This window comes from Podarcis vaucheri (genome assembly GCF_965113315.1).
Source record: "Podarcis vaucheri genome assembly, chromosome: 5".
Lineage (NCBI taxonomy): Eukaryota > Metazoa > Chordata > Lepidosauria > Squamata > Lacertidae > Podarcis > Podarcis vaucheri.
The window spans coordinates 80,669,520-80,689,667 of record NC_138763.1 but is presented as its reverse complement, the minus strand read 5'-3'; the positions used below and the strand labels follow the sequence as shown (position 1 = coordinate 80,689,667).

General features: G+C 42.9%; 1 protein-coding gene and 1 long non-coding RNA gene across 3 annotated transcripts; one reads left to right on the top strand and one right to left on the bottom strand.

Moving 5' to 3' along the window:
* Positions 1-1,075: 1,075 nt before the first annotated feature.
* GHITM (growth hormone inducible transmembrane protein) lies at positions 1,076-19,639 on the top strand. Of its 2 annotated transcripts, none has more exons than XM_082222488.1 (9): positions 1,076-1,231; positions 5,404-5,558; positions 7,480-7,579; positions 9,770-9,881; positions 11,864-12,005; positions 13,233-13,341; positions 15,546-15,734; positions 17,348-17,525; positions 18,411-19,639. In XM_082222488.1, exons 2-9 carry the CDS (start codon positions 5,433-5,435, stop codon positions 18,496-18,498), a joined length of 1,044 nt encoding a protein of 347 aa, XP_082078614.1. In that variant the 5' UTR covers positions 1,076-1,231; positions 5,404-5,432; the 3' UTR covers positions 18,499-19,639. The 2 variants fall into 2 exon arrangements, with proteins under 2 accessions (XP_082078614.1, XP_082078615.1); XM_082222489.1 differs by having other exon boundaries at positions 1,193-1,339.
* On the bottom strand, positions 1,530-4,191 carry LOC309532383. Its single transcript, XR_014219836.1, has 2 exons — positions 3,777-4,191; positions 1,530-3,548 (listed from the first exon to the last, which is right to left on the bottom strand). It is a non-coding gene; the product is annotated as an uncharacterized lncRNA (long non-coding RNA).
* Positions 19,640-20,148: the final 509 nt, after the last annotated feature.

The window sequence follows — 20,148 nt, the reverse complement described above, 5'->3', positions numbered from 1 at the left end:
GGGGTTTGTGCGCCCATCTCACTCAAGAGGCCGGGGGCCAGCGCTGTCCGGAGACACTTCTGGGTCACGTGGCCAGCGTGACAAAGCTGCATCTGGCGAGCCAGCGCAGCACACGGAACGCCGTTTACCTTCCCGCTGGTAAGCGGTGCCTATTTATCTACTTGCACCCGGGGGTGCTTTCGAACTGCTAGGTTGGCAGGCGCTGGGACCGAGCAGCGGGAGCGCACCCCGCCGCGGGGATTCGAACCGCCGACCTTTCGATCGGCAAGCCCTAGGCGCTGAGGCTTTTACCCACAGCGCCACCCGCGTCCCGGAAAATGTTATATAGACGGTGCCTAAACACCTAGCAGATTGGCAAAAATGTACAAATCCAAATGTAACGAGAAAGAAGGCACCTTTTTCGTATGCAGTGGTCTTGCAATAAAGTTAAAGCTTATTGGGAAATGATATATAATGAAGTGAAAAGGATGTTTAAGATAACATTTGGGTTTTTTAAAAAACAAAAACAAAACAGAAGCTTTTCTCTTGGGGAGTATAGGATCAGAATTACCTAAACAATATAGAAATTTATGTATGCATGCAGCTACTGCCGCAATAAATTGCAAACAAATTAAGACATTAGCAGGATTATTGCAGAAACTTGCAGTTATTAAAACATGTATGAAATAAATGAGAAAAGGGATAATTAGAGTTAATTGGGAGATGCGGGGGGGGGCGGAGGAAATAAATTCACGGAACCGCAGAGAGAGGGGGAGGGTATTTATGAAAATAAAAAATGAACTTAAAAAAGATGCTGCACAGTTTCATTTTCTTTGTTGAAATATTTATCTGTTGTAGATGAAAATCATAAATGAATCATAAAATTCTGCATTTGCTGGTTGTTTGTTTGCACATTTCTTCTCTGCCCTCCCCCCCCCCCGTACAAAGTGAGACAGAGGCGCTTGACCTCATCCAACATGGCGGTCCGCAGCTTCCCATACCCGGAACAAAGATGGATGCCCCACTCCCCGCCGCATGACGCACGCCCTAGGCGTTTCTGCGGCGACGGCTGCGGCCTTTCGCCGAGACGTCGAGAACCGTCCTAGTTTGCCCTCAGCCAAAATGGCCGGCCGAGCCTTACGAGGGAGAGGCGGAAAACAGAGGCGCGCGTGAGCAGAGCCGCTCTTCCCAGAAGGCTTTGCGCCGGCGCCGTTTCCCAGTGTCAAACGCGGGGCGAGACGGACGGTAGTAGGTGAGTGAGGTCGGAATTCGGCGTGGAATCGGTTTATTTTGGCGGGGGGCGGGGCAGCGCTTCTCCCTGTGGCCGTTCTTTGCTCCGGGAGGGGTTCCGTGTTCACAGGTAAGAAAGGGACGGGTGGGAATAGTCCCCGTGTGAGGAAGCGAAGATACACGCAGATATTAAATGCGTATACGCAGATATTAGCTCAATGGCACTTAGGTTAGGCTCGCTATATTCCAAAAAGTAAAATTCCACCAATTGTGGAGGTTTTATTTTGTTTTGTTTTAGAAACCCACCAAGATTGTCGAGCTTATTTTTTAGAAACCGCCAAAATTGTGAAGCTTTATTTTAGGAAACTCACCAAAATTGTCGAGCTTTGTTTTGGAAGACCAACAAAATTGTCGACCATTTTAATTTTTTTTTTTTAGGAATCCACCAAGATTGTGGAGCATTTTTTTTTTCATTTTTTTAAGGAAACCCACTAAGATTGTCAAGTTGTTGTTTTTTTGTTTTTTTTTAGAAACCGCCAAAATTGTGAAACTTTATTTTAGGAAACTCACCAAAATTGTCGAGCTTTATTTTAGTAAACCCACCAAGATTGTGGAGCTTTTTTTATTAGAAACCACCCAAATTGTGGAGCTTCTTCTAAGAACAAAATTGGAGACTTTTGGGGGGGAACAAACCCAAATTGTTAAGCTTTTGGGAGAAATTTCCCATCGTGTTGCCATATAGCTGAGTTTTCCATGACATTTTGCCACTTCAGCAAAATCCACACACACACCCTGACGCAGTTTTTGCACCCCAAAACCAGGACATGTCAGGAATTTTCCTGACGCAGGGCAAGCCTAGCCTAAGTTATGGGAGCAACAACAGAATGTCTAGGCACTCTTTTTTAATAAGAATAATACAAAGCTGAAAATGAATGAACTGCAGCTAAAATATTATGTTCATTTTTCACTTGGTCTAGTCCTTCCCCTGCCCATCCCCCTAATATTCTTAAGAGGGTCCCTTCTCTAGTCTTAAGCGAGTAGCTGGAAGTGGAGAGGCAGAAAAAGGTCATTCTTTTCTCCAACTTTGCAGTTTTAATCTGAAATCTTAGGCGCAGTACTGCACCCAGAGCTCAGAAACTGCTTGTGCTAATGAAATTCCCTATCGCAAAATGCGCCTAGTACAGTGGGAGTTTCGAACACTGCTCCAAGCCCACGTAGGACAGCAACTGAAAGAATAAAAGTGACTGGTTCCGCTAAGAAATTGCCCGTTCTTGCTGATCCTTTGCGTTTGGTACATTCAGCGACTGTATCATTGATCTGTGGGGACCACAGAAATAATGTTATTTTGGTTGAAAGTTTCAGCATCAATCTATATTCCTCTATTTTGAGAATTACAAGGCTTGGTGGACGTCCTTGTATGCATGCATGCATGTCTTTCTCCTTATTACATCATACAGCCTTGACTCAGCATTTACTTTATGTTAGATAATGGGCTTGGTGACAGACATGGTTACTGTGTTGCTTTCATCTGTAGCTGCTCCCTCTTGTTTTTAGAAGGTCTTACCTAGGGCTGCCGTATTTCAAAAAGTAAAAACCAGGACATCCTAAAAGTTTCCTTTTTTTTTTTTTAAGGAAACCACCAAAATTGTTGAACAACAAAAGTTGTTGACAAACCTAGAGTTTCCATATCTCCAAAAGTGAAACTCAGGACAAAGTTATTGAGCTTGTTTTTGTTTTTGAAGGGAACTAACAACTATCAGCTTTTTTTGTAAAAGTTACAAGAGTTTTTTGGGTTTGGGAGCTTTTTTAAAGCATTTTCAGCACAATTTTGCTGGTTTTCCTTTCTCTTCACAAGATTTGTTTTATTTTTTTAAAAAATCTGCTAAATTCTTAAAACCTTGGGTAAGGAGAGAATTATCATCATGTGTCTGATTTTTTCTGATTTCTCCAGTTTAAGGCTAAATTAGCAACCCAGCTTGTGACTTCAGCTGTTCCCCGGATAGTTTTTTTTGTTTACGGTGAAAGTTAAATATTTCTTTAATTTTTGTGGCTTAGCCTCAAGGGATCAGTAGCAACCATGTAACAGGTTTAAAGTGGATGGGAAGTATTAGTGACACAGCTCTGCAATCCTTGCCACTTTTATTTGGCTGTCATTTAAATTGCAGCCTCTTAAACAGCTTACTGGGTTGGTGTGTGTTTTGCCCGAGACACAAAAAGTCTTTACTTGCTTGAAGCTTTTGGAAAGGTTTAGAACTGTATTCACCACATTCCAACAAACCCTTTTGGTTCTTGTATTCTACTGACCCTGTTCTGTTTCTGGGGATCAGCAACTTGCAAGTCTGTCCACAGTGGTACCTCGGGTTACAGATGCTTCAGGTTACAGTCTCCGCTAACCCAGAAATAGTACCTCGGGTTAAGAACTTTGCTTCAGTATGAGAACAGAAATTGAGCAGCGGCGGCATGGTGGCAGTGGGAGGCCCCATTAGCTAAAGTGATGCTTCAGGTTAAGAACAGTTTCAGGTTAAGAATGGACCTCTAGAACGAATTAAGTTCTTAACCCGAGGTACCACTGTATATGACCACATTTTAAATTTCAAAGAGGTTGTGTGTATTTTCATTAATGAGTATTTCTTCCCACGTGTTGAGAATAACAACATGGAAAAACGACATAAAGCGGCAAAGCGAGGGTCATATTTACTCCAGTTTGCCTAGCTTCTCTTTTCTTCTTTCTGCCTTTCCACCCCTGTCCCTTGGAAAGTCTAGGTGAAAAGAGAGTAGCCTTGCCTCTGCTTAGCTTAAACTAGGAATAACAAAATAAAGTCTTTCCTTTATTCCTTGTAGATAAGAGATGTAGAAGCTGTGGCCCTCTGTTATTGGACCACCCCCCCCATCATACCCAGTGAGAATGCTAAATCTGGAGGGCCAAAGAGTTGCTTATCCCTCTCCTAAATGTGCATTTCCACTTTAAAATTTCACAGCAGCAAATGTAACTGAAACTTAGCTTGCACTATTCTGAGGGCAGATTATCAGGCTGTAGAATCCCTAGGAGATGGTGGCATCACAATGGTTTGAATTCTACTCTGCTGCTGGGATCCTCTCCCTTTCCTGCTCTCCATAAAAACACAGCAAACAGAACCACAAGGAGGAGAAGCTCAGCTGCTGGGGATAATGTTGTCAGCAGCTGGACATGACCAGGGTGGCAAATGAAACCTTTTGGGAAAGTTCCCTTTGCCTTGAAGTCGCCATCTTCCAGCTCCTGCCTTGCAGCGACAACTTCCAGAGAAACATTGTAGTATACCTTTTTAAAATGTTGGCATTTTAAAGACTGCAACGGAAGAGAGAGGATAATCTCTTTTGAAGCCCCTTTTCCCAGCAACTGAGTTGAACACACTCAAAAGTGGCAGAGTAAACTTTATTTTTTTCACACACAAAAACAAAACAAAAAGCTGCTACTGCTCAAGGCAGTCTGCTGTCCTAATTTAATTTTGAGTACTATTTTTTTATCAAAGTTTGATTCTTTTCATTCATAAAGGGGGATGGGCTGTAGCACATTGTTTGTGCCCATGCTTTACATTTTGAAGGTTCCCAGTTCATGTATGTCTTGATGCGGGTGGCGCTGTGGTCTAAACCACTGAGCCTCTTGGGCTTGCCAATCAGAGGGTTGGCCATTATAATACCTACGACGGGGTGAGCTCCCATTGCTCGGTCCCAGCTCCTGCCAGCCTAGCAGTTTGAAAGCACACCAATCAAGTAGATAAATAGGTACCACTGTGGCGGGAAGGTAAATAATGTTTCCTTGCACTCTGGTTTCCGCCACGGTGTTCCGTGTGCCAGAAGCAGTTTAGTCCTGCTAGCCACATGACCTAGAAAGCTGTCTATGGACAAATGCCGGCTCCCTTGGCCTGAAAGCAAGACAAACACCACAACCCCATAGTCTCCTTTGACTGGACTTAACCATCCAGGGGTCCTTTACCTAGTCTTGAATCCTTGGGATCTCCAGGTAAAAATGTGCTGGACCTTGAAGAGCTGCTTCCAGCAACTACTGGGTTCAACAGTTAAGCAGAGGGATGATTTGAAGCAGCTTCCTATATCTGCTCTCTTTTATATAATGATGTTAGCAATTATTATTTTTGGCTCCATGCTGTGCTTTGCAGTGCAGTTGCTGTTATGTAACTCTCTTTCATGTTGTTACAGGTAAAATTTTGCCATTGACGACCACAGCCATGTTAGCAGCAAGGTTGGTGTGCCTTCGGGCTCTCCCTTGCCTACGGCCTGCACACCTTCAGGCTTCACCTGCACTGAGAAATTCTTCTCTAAAGACACAGCATTGGCTCTTGCAGCCTTCTAAGGTAGGTGTCTCTTTGGAATCTTATACTAGTTTTGAGATTTCTCTTTTAAGAACAGTTTATGTGCATATTAATACATTCAGTACATGAATTAAAGTAGCCGATTTTTTTGTTTCTTAAAACCATACAGATCTGCTCCAAGATCTTAATCCTTAGAAGCCTTTCATGTGAACAGAAAACCATAACTTTCTTTTACGTTTGGACAGGTTCTGTTTTATAGCTCTGGCCCTGCAGAGTATGGGTCAAGGCAGCACAACTTGACATGTTCATGCAGCTACATCAAAGCCAGCCCAAAATCTTCCCTGTCTTTGCACGCACTCACACCCCACAACTATCTTCATGGGCCCCACTTCTTAGTGGTATGCTCCAATGTGGAATTTATTTACTTACTTTAATAGATTCCTGCCTGCCGTTTACTTTAAGGTCCCAGCGTGAGTTACTGCAATAAAGTATACAATTATTTAAAACAAAATGGTTGTAAACATAAAAGAGGAATTGTGTAAAAATAGCACCATGTGAAACAGATCCAGAATTTAAAACAAAGCAAACATTTAGCAATTCCACATATAAAAACAGCTTTAAATAGTTACAGTACAGATGCAGAGTGGGAGAAAAGCTTGTTGAAAGAGGGTGGTCTTCTGTAGATGCTGACGGGACAGCAGAGGTGGTGCTGGTCTGAGATTCTGATTCGTACCCTGTAAAATAGAGCTGTCAGTTGTTGGGATACTGCCAGGGAGATAAAGTCCATCATGGCCCCCAAGCCGGCTGCCGGACGATCCATCGATCTCCCGTAGTCACGCAGTATGAGCGATTAGCGACACGAGTTTCCTGAAAATACCATGCCACATTCCAGGGCTCATGCACACTCTTATCAGCAGATAATGTACAGCCAGAAGTCGGACTCAGGAGAGCATTATTTACAAGCTTTTATTCAGCGTTGATCAGAACAAAGAAAGACATGACTGCCTGCGACAGTGTCTTCGACGGAGAGAGAGCGAAAGCAATAGCAAACATAAACATCCTGTGAACAGGACATGCACAGGCTGTGACATAAACATCCTGCTCCCTTTTAAGGTGGAACAGAAATATCCTAACATCAATAAGATTGTATCTACAGAGCATCCCCCCCTCAGAGCACAGTGATGGAGCAGGTATAGGAATTTATGCGCCAGTACTAACACATTAAACGGAGCATGTTAGCTCATTTTCAGCCAGTGCAATTCGTTCAGCAGTAGCTTAACATTGTCTGCCCCAGTGAGTAGTTGTGCTCCTGCATTTTGCACTAACTTCAGCTTCTGGGCCAACGTCAAGGGTGGCCTCACATGGAGCCTGTTGCAGTAATGCAAACTGGAGGCGATCAACATATGGACAATGGTGGTCAGACTATCCCAGTCCAGAAACAGACAAATCTGTCTTACCAGCTGAAGCTGATAAAAGGCACTCCTAGCCACGGAGGTCATATGGATGCTTACAGAATACAGGAGCATCCCTCATACCAGGCGCATGCTCCTTCAAGGGGAATACAATCCTGTCCCAAGCAGTCAGTAGTCCAGTTTTCCGGATTGAGGAACCACCCACCCACAAGGCCTCCTGTTTTGCTGGATTCATAGTTTGTTGGTCTTCTTTTAGCCCATCATGGAGTCTATGCCCCTATCCACGGTTTGAACGGCCTGATACATACATTGTGCATGTGAATGACCCAGTTGAGTAAGTTTCGCATGTCACATTGATATTTCTGCAAACTGGGAGATGATTGTGTGTTACATGGTTAGACTCCAGCTATCTTTCCCCATTGTTCAACTCCTCCTAATTTGATCCTTGTTGTGCAGGATGCTGTTTCTCCAGATTAACTGGAGGCATATTTATCATCTGTTCCTTTGACAGCAATCTAGAGTCTTTCTTTCCTTACCTTTTGTTGTAACAGGGATATGCCTCCAAAGCCAGGTTTGGTGTACGCAAGGGGAGAACTGGTCAAGAAATTAAGGAAGCGGCTTTTGAACCATCAATGGAGAAAGTGTTAAAAGGTACCTGTATATCTCTCTCAGATTTCACTTACTGCGGTTGACAAAGGAGAGGCAAAGCAACACTCAAAAGTGGTGTGGAGGCAAATTGATGACTGTATTTTTACTTTTTGGCTTTAACAAGTGTCTGTTTTAAAAAGAACCATGATGCAGATAAAGCATATAAAAACACAACTGCCAATTTTTAATTGATTTATTTCAAAACTGATATAATCATTATCTCTAAAACTTGATTTGTGATCCTCTTGCAAACTGTTAATCTGTTGCATTTACATAGGGTGATATCTAGCTAAGGTCCCAGTTACACTATACATTTAAAGCAGTATCATATCATTTTAAGCAGTTATGGCTTCCCCCAAAGAATGCTGGAAACTGTTCTTAAGTGTGCTGACAGTTGTTAAGAGATCCCTATTCCCCTCACACAGCTATAGTTCCCAGGTTAAACCTCTCTGGAAACTGTAGCTCTGTGAGGGGATTAAGGGTCTTCTAACAACTCTTAGCAACTGTAACGAACTACAGTTCCCAGGATTCTTTGGGAGAAGCCATGACTGCTTAAAGTGACATAATATTGTTTTAAATGGGGCCCAAATCACACAATGTCAGTGGATTTAAGTCTGAGTGCAACTTGGTTGGATATCACTCATAGTAACTTTCTGCCAATAAACTTCTGAGAGTTTATGTTACAAAAAAATAATAATATGAAAACAATAAGATGGCAGAAGAAGTGAGCTCCACAACCTCTTCCTCTCTCCTTCCATTCAGGACACAGGTCTTTTAAGTAGCCCCAGGCAAAATTGGAGAGAGACTGTCCTAAGATTGGCTTATAGACTGCCTGCTTTGTACAATAGAAAAAAAGACTCCAGGCAAGCATTATAGATAACACACATAGCATATGTATGATTGAGAGCTTTCTGATGGATTCGGGGACTTGTAAGCACAGGGACTCTGTGCCAGGTTCCTGAATACAGCATCCTGCCTTTCAGCAGGATTCATCCATTGATCCCTCTGGGAGATCATGTACTCTAGTTTTATGTCCTATAGCTACCTGAGCTCTGCAGTACATTCATTTCTTAAACCATGAATATATAAATATAATTTCGCCAGCTAAACCACATTTATTTTATATCGCATGGCACAACACTGTTTTGGACATTTGACTTTCAAATAAGTGATCTTGCCTGAGTCCTCACATCAGAATTCCCACCTCCTCTTGCCTCTGCCTAGATATAATTATATGAAGCAACAGACATGCGGGATGAATGATTATAGGTTTTGGAATACATTGCAAAGCAGTATGAGCTAATTGTCATAGTAGCCTATTAGTATGCATGGTGGTTCTGAACTGCATGGGTAACGTGCTTTAAAGCAATTCCTCTTTGTCAAAACCTCGGAACAGCCTTGTGGCTTACGGATAATTGCCATTTTATTGCAGCTCTATTAAAATAGTCCTTGGTTTCCTTATTTTTAGAAGTTTACAGTGCAATCCTGATCCCCTTGCAAAGGACTGTTAGATTTGGGCTGTCTCACCAACCAGCCCCTGTACAGGTGGGATCCCTGCTGGTGGCAGCTGCCAGCAAGCTCCATAATGTGAGGTTCTGAGGGCAGGGTAGGGCCAGGGCTGAGCCACCCTGAGATCTGTCAGATCCTGAGCCAGTTTCACTGCCTTTTCATGATGGCATCAGGCCCCATTGCTCCAGGTTGGCGTGGCAGTCTTTCTCCACCCTGACTGCTGGGCAGCTGAGCTGCAGATGCAGTGATGGTTCTTGCAGCCAAGGTTTGGATTGCACCATTAATTGTATGAAACTTTTGCCCTTCTAAACAATTGGCAGTGAACTCTGTATTCGTGGCAAAAGATTATAGGCATAAAGTAAACAAGATGCATGGCAGTTCTCTCAGTTCTGTGGCCATAAGTACATAGTGGAGAGCTAGAAACTTCAATGTTCATTCAAGAAGAATAAAAATGAAGTCTTCTAAAGTTGGATGTTAAAGAATCATCGCTTCAACACTGGTGATCTTTGCTTCTTCCAGTATAAATCATACAAACCCACTCACTCACTCACTTGTTCAGCTATTCAAACATGTATTTTTTGTATTACAAACTACTTACTTCTGAAATCATAACATTGCATTGGTGTTGCCACAAAATGGGGGAAACGTTTTATGGGGTAAGCTTAATTTTATTCTCTTTACCAGTTGATCGAATGGGGAGATGGATTGTCGCCGGAGGTGCTGCTATCGGCCTTGGGGCAGTTTGTTACTACGGATTGGGGATGTCCAACGAGATCGGAGCCATTGAAAAGGCCATGTAAGTAAAATACCCAAAATGTGTCGAGTTCTTGTGGTCACAACAAGACAGTTAAAAGCAATTTCAGTGAAATCAATCTATAGTTAGAGCTGTGGTTTTGAAAGTTCGCTCTTTCTTTCTTTTTCTGAACACGACGAAACCATGATTAAATGTTTGGTGCTTCTGCTTCGAGAGACTCGGAACCAGAAAGAATCTCTTGATTTGTCATTAATGATTCTGCTAAACCAGTGACCGAAAAGATACAGAAGCTACTGGTTTTGGCTGCAACCCTAACCCCCAGTCGGCTGGGCTGGAGGGAGTTTGGATGAGGCAGAAAGGATTCTCCACCCAGCGCTGTCTAGCTTTACCAGTCAGGATGTTTCAGGGGCAGAGTTCAGACAGCAAAGGAGCCAAGCAGTCCTGATCTGGCTGGCTTCTGTCATGTGATGGCAGCAGGCCCGCTTTGAGCCTGGAAACTGGCAGAGTTTCAGCAAGAATCGGGTTACCCAGGCTGAGCCGAAAGGAGGGTTTAGGTGGGGCTAGGGTGGGGAGTGTTTTGCAAAAAATATTTTGGTGTCAGCGGTGGCATTTTCCCCCCCCCCCAGCAGCTTTTTAGGGGTCGGTTGAAAAACGTTAAATCCATAGAGTGAACCCTGGCAGGTTTGGATTATCTATGTGACCATTGTAAGATAGAAACGTAGCTCATTTTCTAAAAAGGCCTCGTTTGTCCTCAGTGGCACCATCCCATCCATAATGTGACTCCTAAATGACTGAAATCATTTTAAAATGAAACCAAGAAAAATGGTGCTGAAATAGCAGTGGAGCAGAGAATCTGTGTTCTGTGGGAAGCAGATTGGGTATAGTAGGGGCAGAAGAAGCCATGCTTTTCCTGCTATGTAGATACATAGCATCTTCTCCAGCCCATCCTAGATGCGAGTTGTTCGTATTCTGTTGGTCTATGCATTTTCCCTCTATTCTGTGTTTAGGATGCAAGGAGGAAGTGTGATATGTGAAAGTTCTGTGCTTTTCTGATCGCTATTGGTCTTTTAAATAAATCATAACTAGCCATTGAAATTTTGGGTTTTGAAGTCAGAAATACAATTGACTAGAAATTTTGGGGAGAAATGGTTACAGCAAAAGAGATAATGGTTCTATTGAAGAGAATTTTCTCACCTTAATCTACCCCCATCCCTACCCCATTTTGGTTCTGGCATGTTGCTATAAAAAAAAATGAGAGAGAAAAATAGGAGGACCTTTTCTTCTCAAAGTTGTTGTTAAAATACCTCTGTATGGGTGCCTTTTTTTTGCTAACACACAATGTAAAAGTGAACGAAAATTAATTGCCCAATGGGCAAATGATAAAAAATCAGCTGAGAGATCCAAAACTACTCTGTGGCTAAAGACATGTGGTTGCAGGGAAATGTGGTCTCAGATTCCACACAATGTATTTTTTACTGTTACCTTAATAACTAACATGAAATCCACAACACATGCTTTAAGGGAGCAAAGGGAGTGTCACAAACCCATTACAGTGGTGCCCCGCAAGACGAATGCCTCGCAAGATGGAAAACTCGCTAGATGAAAGAGTTTTCCGTTTTGGAGGTGCTTCGCAAAACGAATCTCCTATGGGCTTGCTTCGCAAGACGAAAATGTCTTGTGAGTTCCTGCGGGGGGGTTTTCCTTCCCCCCCTTTTTTCTAAGCCGCTAAGCCGCTTATCAGCTGATCCGATAAGCTGATAAGCCGATAAGCTGATAAGCCGCTAAAAGCCGCTAATAGCGCTAATCCTCTAATCCGTCAATGGGCTTGCTTTGCAAGACGAAAAAACCGCTAGACGAAGAGAATCACGGAACGGATTCTTTTCGTCTTGCGAGGCACCATTGAAAGCCTGGATTGCAAGTATTGAAACAGTTTTTCTTCCGTCAGAGTGCAAACTTGCTGCTTGCCGTATTCTTGCCCCCTGTAACATATTCATATAACTTAAATATATTCTGTTTGTTTCCAGTATCTGGCCGCAGTATGTGAAAGACAGAATCCGTTCCACCTACATGTATTTTGCAGGAAGTGTTGGTTTGACAGCATTGTCTGCTGTTTTAGTTAGCAGATCTCCAGCCCTCATGGGTCTCATGATGAGGGGGTCTTGGCTGGTAAGTTCGGGGGGGGGGAGTTGGTGTTCTCTATCTAACATCGCTCAGAATACATCTCTCAAAAGAATTCTTCAACCTCCCGTTGACTGAGTTAAATTCTCTCATAACCTGTAGGGGCTCTCTAAATCGCAAGTGATGAAAAGACCAATAGGTAGGCAGGATTCAATAAAATATCCCATGGTTTTGACCCTATTTGAGTGGTGCTGCTTCTCACAGAGAACCCAGGGAACTGTAGCATAGGCGTGCTCAGTTAGTCGCCCACTTGCCAAATGAAAAACGTCAAAAGATTACATGTTTCATGTGTGAGAGACTGATTCTGGAGTGAAGCACTTACGGCCAGGTTTGCACAGAGCCGGGATTAACACAATCCTTCTCACGCTGCTTAGTTAACAGTTAAAACAGGTGGCTTTCAGTATTGATGCTGAAGTCTGTCCGCACAGTGGGGGACAAGTATTGCATGTTCTTTTTGGGGGGCAGGCGTGTTCTTCCAGAAACGAGATCTTATTCCTTGTTGGAATATAATTTATTTTGCATGGGATGGTACTTGGTCGGCAGCAGATCTGTGCCTGCTATAGGTTAATCGCCTATTAACACAGCCCCTTCAAAGCTTATCTTCCTAATTTCTTTAACAGTGTGGTTGGAAATAGACGTGTAGAAACAAGGGACCTAGTTTTACCACATGGCAGTAAATGGAAGAGTTTGCAGTCGCCTCCTGAAGCGGTGATGGCATTATGCTGCAATCCCAACCCCAGTTAGGTGGGAATATGCTCCACTGAATTCTCTGGGATTTATTTCTGATTAGAGATGGATGGGACTGCAGCATAAGCCTCAAATCTCACTTTTAAAAACACCCAGTATCTGCCATCTTGCCAAAAAAACAACCTGAAGATCCATTGTGCCCACTAGAGGGAGCCGCTGCTAATTTAGTCAAATATTGCCTTTGCATGGAAGGTTTCGGCAAGATAACGTGTGACTGAAACACACTGGCTAGGAAGCAAATGTATTGCACAAGTATAGCCTTTGCCAAAGCAGAATTGGGCGAAGCTGCCTGATTAGGACCTTTGTGACATGAGTGTAATTTCTTGCCATGTTATCTGGGGAAAGACCCTGAGTGAATATTGCCGTATCATAAGTGAACCTTAGTCAGCTGTAAAATACTTAGTAAAGCAAAAAACCAAACCCCAAACTCTAAAACAATTTGCTAGTAATAAAAACAATCTTTTACAGGCAATTGGTGCGACATTTGCTGCAATGATTGGTGCTGGAATGCTGGTTAGATCAATAGATTATGAACAGAGCCCTGTCCCTAAACATCTGGCTTGGATGCTGCACGCAGGTAGGTGGCTTCTGGTTTTCCCAAACAATTATTGTTGTTGCTGTTGTTGACCTCAAATGTAAGTTGCGTTGAGAATTCCCCTGATCAGCTCCCTGATTTATTGATTGATTCACTGAAGGATGGATAGTTCTCACTTGCAGTCAGAAACATGCTTGACAATCCAGCTGATTTGGTGTGGAGCTGTAAAATAGTGCTGAGGGGTGGGTTAAATTACATTTAGAGGGAGGCAATCAAGGTTTATTGTTGTTGTTAGAATGTATATACTGCCCTATACCCAGAAACATTGGCCTTAAAGACACATGCCATCTAGTGTGAAGATATTTAAACATGCAGTTATCAGGTTCCAAACACCATGCACGCAGTTCCACATCCATATGTGGCGATCTTGGCTTCTCCTGGTGTCATTTCTTTCTGCCCCCCCCCCCAAAGCCCTCAGGTCCAAAGGTTGGATCCCTCAAGAATAGCACCCCTGGAAGGGCAAGGGATAACTTGCTAGAAGCTGGACAGTCTTCATGCATGCATGGGTTTTAAAAATATATATATTAAGGAATTTTTCTATTACAAAACCTATGTACCTTTCACAGTCTATCTCTCGTCTCCATCTTTAGTTCATAGAGTCTTATTCTCAGTTCATTTACATTTAGGGAGAGACACTTTTGTCATAGGCATCTTGCAGTCGGGGGGGGGGGTGTCAGATGGGATCCAGAGCTTCTGTGCACAAAACGCTCCCATGCATTTTGGGGAAACACTTCCATTTAAACTTCCAAAATGCACACAAATGTTTTGTGCAGCTCCGGATCCCATCTGATAAAATAAAATGCTTAAAATCTGCTCCCTTCTCCAAATCTCGGGCACGAACTTTCTGGGGACTTTAAGACAAACCACTGTGTCTCGGATACAGGAATGACGTCGGCTTACCTTTGCAATGTTGTAACGGTTGCTGAGATAATGTGAAGTGCTTTGAGAACTTAAGAAAAACACTTTGTCACAGCCTTCTAAGTAACCTCACATAAGTTAAAAGTCTGCTGAGAAACTAGTAGCCTTTGTTTCCATCCTGGCAAGGGAAAAGAGGAAGCCGCTTCCTCCAAGCCCAGTGCAGGAATGGAAGCTACTACCTTTCAGTAGGCAGGAAACAGAGATCTGAAAGCTAGAAGCTGAGATCTGAAAGATAGGGGCTAAATGGTTTTGGTTTTTTTGATGCCTTCTGCCAATAGGAATGGTGAAGGATGAACAGAGCAGTTGATCCTCCCTCCTCTGCCCTGTTGCATTTCCATGCTAGTTGAGGAAGTTTGTTCTTCCATAGCTAGCAGAGAACAAAACAAGCTGGCAGAGCAGTGATGAAGTGTGGAGTCCCTCTCCCGTCACCTGTATGGAATTCCTGGTCATCCTTGGCTACCAGATGTGTTGTTATATATCAGTCTATTAAATAATACAGAAATTAAAGCAAGGTTTTTTCTTTTCTTTTTTTAGTTATTTCATGCCTCTTTGGAAGCACAGACAGTTTTAGGGTGATATTGCGTGTTAGCGAATTTAAATCTTCACAGCTTTCGCGTCAGGGTTGTAGTTTCATACTGTTCAGTTCTACAGAATTTCCATGGCATCTAACATAGACTTGGGTTGTTGTTGACTCATAAGGGTGTCGTGGAACTCCAATCTGAGGAAGCCTGGAGTGATTTAAAATATTGGCACTTGAGACCAACGTTGCCGCAGGGTGAAAATGTGATTGCCTCATCACCAGTCGGTAGTTAACTAGGTTTGCCATATTTCAAAAAGTAAAAACCACGACACCCTGAAAGTTGTTGCGCTTGTTTTAGGAAGACCCCAAAATTGTTGAGCTGTTTTTAGGGAAAACCTGAAAGCGTTTTTCAACCGCGATTTTTTGATTGGCGTCTTAAGATGGCTTTGACATCCCAGTAATGTCCGGCAAAGTCCGGACGTATGGCAACCCTAAGTTAACTTGCCGCATGCGTATTCCCATTTATCTAACTTGTATCCCAAACCTACAACACTGATTTGTTTCTAGGGCAGCTGACAGTGTAGTAAAACACAAAAAGTTCAAAATAAAACAGCGACAGGCGATTTAAATAGATGGCAAGTCTAAGCTCCTCTAAGTTCGGTTTCTGTTTGCAGTCCTTAAAAGCCTTGATGTGTCATGTATGCAGTTGAGTAACTGAATTAATATTGGTGCCTCTTTCTTCCCTCAGGTGTCATGGGTGCCGTTGTGGCTCCTCTTACTCTACTGGGTGGTCCCCTGCTCATTCGAGCTGCTTGGTACACAGCAGGAATCGTTGGTGGTCTCTCGACTGTGGCTATGTGCGCACCGAGTGAGAAGTTTCTGAACATGGGAGCGCCACTGGGAGTGGGCTTTGGCCTCGTGCTTGCTTCTTCCCTTGGTCAGTGGAAGATTTTTTGTTTTTGTTTTTTTTAAATAATTTTTATTAACAGACCAATCATATCAAATCAAATCACATAAATTCCGAATTACAGAGCCTAATTTTAAATTTTGTTGGGGGTGCCCATATTTCAAGTTCCGAAAGGGATCCAATCCTCTTATTGCTACTGCTTTAAAAGTCCACAAATCTGTCCAAATAATGTTTAAAATTCTGTCCAATCCTTTCTTGCTGTTTTCCACATCTCTTCTAGTTGTTTTCATATATTTTTCCTCTCTCTTTGTCTTTGTGGCCTCTGATTGTCTCCATAAGCGGGTTCAAACAAATTTGTATTCCTGTGTGGGTTTTTCCGTACGTCCAAGAGTCGTATTTCAGACAGCCGCCGTATTTCATCGCTTCCATAAAGAAAAGCATTCTTGCTGTCTACTTATTCACTTTTCACAGGTCTGTCCCTCTTTCTCAGTCCTCGAGGAGGTTCTACCAGGAATCCAATATGAAAACAAAGCTTCCTCCTCCCGATAAATCTTTTGACAAGACCCGTCAAAATGGCGACTCCCTTTTTGTTGCTGCGCCATCAAAAGCCCTTGTTGTTTTTCTCGATCTCACATGCCAAGCTTTTGGTAGTAAATTATTTCCACACAGTTTTTAATCATCCTGCTTAGGTCGGTTATGTGACAATTCTTTTTGAGAAGGGGTTATTGATTAATCACATAGAAGAAAAGAAAAAAAGTCGTCCCCCCCATCCAGTCCTGCTCCGGCATACTGAACCTGATGTAATTTCTTCATGTTGTATTCCGTTAAATCCAAACCCGTTGCTCTCGTTTCACAGAGGTCACTTCAGTTAGCAGTTTTCACTCCCGTTCTTCACTTGAAATATGCGTGTTTGCTTCATTTCCAATTAAATATCTCGAGCTTATGCAAACCAGTGCGCAAACAGAGACAGCGTCTGGGACAGCCGGACCCACCCGAGGGCTTTGTGCCTAGTGCCCTCACCCCCTTCTTTCAAATCTGGGGGTGAATTATGGGCACAGCAGGCAAGGCAGTCCCCCCCATTCCCTTGGGGGGGCAAGGGAGGCTGCATACTCCCATCACAGCCTCTTAATTACCTCATGTGGGTCGGAGAGATGTTATTGCCGGCCATCTTCCAGTGCGCCCCCTGGTGGCCCCCCGGTCAGTGGAAGATGTTGGGTGTAGAGTGTGATTGAGCTGCCTAGATTCAAGCTTGCTTTATGCATTCCATCTATTCCTTAACAAATGTGTTCCAAAAATTTGTGTTATGTACATTTCTGCTGGTTGGCCATCTACGTTTCTCGGCATATTAAAAATGTTCTGTTTGAAATTAGACCTACTCAGGTTTGTGTGTCACTCTGGCTCTCCCTCCCGCCCCCCAGTGAACTTGTAAAGAGCAAATATCAGACATCTAAAGTTAGAAAAAGGGGGGCTGATTATAAGTAACATGTCCTCAGTGCTTTCATGGTCAATATCTTATTTAGATAATGCTTTCCATTCAGTGGGGCATTTTGCATATGAAAGCACTGTTTGAATGTGACATAACTGTGTGTGTCTCCCCCAAAATGCATGCTTGGTTCTTGATAGCCTTTGTGTATATCTTCCAGGATCGATGTTCTTTCCTCCTACGACTGCTTTTGGTGCTGGCCTCTATTCCGTCGCTGTTTATGGTGGCTTGATACTTTTCAGCATGTTCCTGCTCTATGACACTCAGAAAGTCGTACACCGTGCAGAAACTCAACCACTGTATGGCGTAGGGATGCAAAAGTATGACCCCATCAACATGTAAGTGCTTCCTCTTGATAAACGTGATGCAAATTCATGAAACATTTAGAGAATCCTAGGCTTCTGGAATACAAGCAAACTGTGTGCATGCTATGTTTAGGTCTGCCTAGAAGTCTATAGACCTTTTAATAAAGGGTGCCTTGTCATTCTTTTCAGTGATTGCTGCTTAGAAGGTTAGGAAGATGAGGAGCAGTTGCACCAGGAGACCGGGTGCAATAGACAACCTCTGATTTTCATAAGCTATCTCCAGTAAAACCAACCTTTTGTGTTACAGGTTTAGAAACGGCTGTTACCTAGTTTAAGGAGAGCAATTTCCAGGCCATTCTGCAAGAAAGCTTTGCAAATACAGTCGTACCTTGGAAGTTGTACGGAATCTGTTCCAGAACTCCGTTCGACTTCCAAAATGTTTGGAAGTTTGAATTAATTTTATAATGAAATGATTTTAGAATGTTGTATTATTTTATTGTTGTTAGCCGCCCTGAGCCCGGCTTCGGCTGGGGAGGGCGGGATATAAATAAAATTTATTATTATTATTATTAAACCAAAGCTTTGCGGTTTTGTTGGAAGCCCCGTTGGACGTTTGGGTTCCAAAACACCTGAGTACCAAGGCGTTTGGGATCCAAGGTATGACTGTACTGGTGACAGCAAGGAGTATACAATAGGATGACTGGGGAGAAAGCCATTTGTGGATAGTATTCCCTAATATTTGTTTGTATACACTAGTAAGGTCCGTGAACTTAGTTTGCTGTGTTTTTGTCTCAAAACCACGAATGGACTTCAGTTTGAACACCAGGGTGCTGTGCCAAATCATTTGCATCATTCTTTTTCCTTGCTAGAGGACAAGGAAAGTTTGTTAAACTAATGGCTGCTTCTCTTGTCTTCCAGGTGTATGGGTATATACATGGATACTCTAAACATCTTCATCAGAGTCGCCACCATGCTTGCTACCGGCAGTGGCAACAGGAGAAAATAGACCGCAACTTCCTTCCTCAGGCCGAACTGATAGCTCACCAAAAACTTTGGCTTGTCTGATTAGCACATTATATCTCCTAAAACTGCCACTGGGTTGGAGGCAGCTTTCATGTAGCAGTCAGATATTCCTAGCACTTCCACGTGACTTTTTAAGGTGTTTTTGGAGTAATGTGGTTTGGATCTTAACACGAGTGGAAAGTAAATTGCTGCATGCCATTAAATCATTTCTCCCTGATTTGGGGGAGTTTGGAAATGTGTAAGAAGTTTATTTTAAAATATGTAGATTTGTAGCCGGTGTAAGTTTAATTTCTTCCTCTTAAAAGGTGAAGTTGTGGTCTTAACTCCGTATATAGGAGCAGACCCCAAGGGCACTGCATTTAAACCAAAATTAACATCAAAGGGAGCTGTATTTGGAAGTTATTTGCAACAGATTGTGCTCCGCAGCATACTCTTTGGTGGTAACTGAATGTAACATACTCGGGACTGATAACAGAAATGGCTAATAAAATAAAATCTCTAAAAGGCTATTTGTTAGGATCCTCTTTGCTTTCCCTTGCAGACAATCGGGGAACTTACCATGAGACTATATTGTATTTGTACTACTGTCACACAAATGCCATCAGCTAAGTGTTGCTTCTCTTTCAAGAGATTGTGGAAGCAACGCTGAAGTATAGGTTAACTCAAGAGTTGCTTTTCGCTATCGCTAACAGCAAGGGTAAAGGAATCAATTTGAGCATTTCTGACCTGCATTTCCCTTCAAAGTCAAACTGGGACACAATTTTAACTTTGAAGCCTGCATCCTTCTCTTCTGGGCTCAAAATGTTACCTGGCAGTTTCTTTTGATATTTATCTAAAGACGTGTGGCCTCCTTTACAGAACACTGATTTCTAAAAGATGTCTAATTCAAGAGCCACACTTCTGAAAAGAATATATTTTTAAAGCTGGGAAAGCAGATGTATGTGAATTCATTCATCAGATGGAACAGAAGTTATTTTGGAAATTGCTGGACCTCTTTGTTACCGTACTACTCGTCTGTTATTTTTACGTATTGTGGCACAGCAATTCAGTAACTTTATTTTCCATCCGCTTTTGCCATTTGTGCTTGTACCAGCTTCTGAAACAATAAAGTCATAGCTGAGAAATTTATTGGTCTTGTTTTCTGTAAGGTGCTACAGAGATACTTTACTTAAAACTGTACTTTTAAAAACGCTTTTCATATACTAGAAGGCACTTGAGCAGTTTTCATTTTCCTTCCGAATTTACCCTTTTTAGGGGAAACTTCACAAAATTGAGTGTTCACTGGTAGTACTCTGTTTAGTAATCTGCCAGCTCCATAGAGCTCTCCTTTCCCTCCACCAGGTATCCATATTTGGGGATTTTTTTTGTTTCCTTGTGTTTTACACCTTATAGCCTCAGAGGCTTCTGGATGTTGGGGGGGGGGCTGGAAAGTGGCTAAAACCGTTGGAAGGGGTTTTCCTTGAGAGGAGACATGTTTTTGGAGATGGGTCTTTCTGCAGACCCATCAGAGTCTGGGGACCCTGGGCACTTGTGCAAGGGAACCTGGTATATGCCCTGAATCCAGCAGCAGCGACTCCCTCACCTGCCCAGGTGTAGGGAACCTGAAAAGCTTGCTCTAGCACTCCCAGAGGTT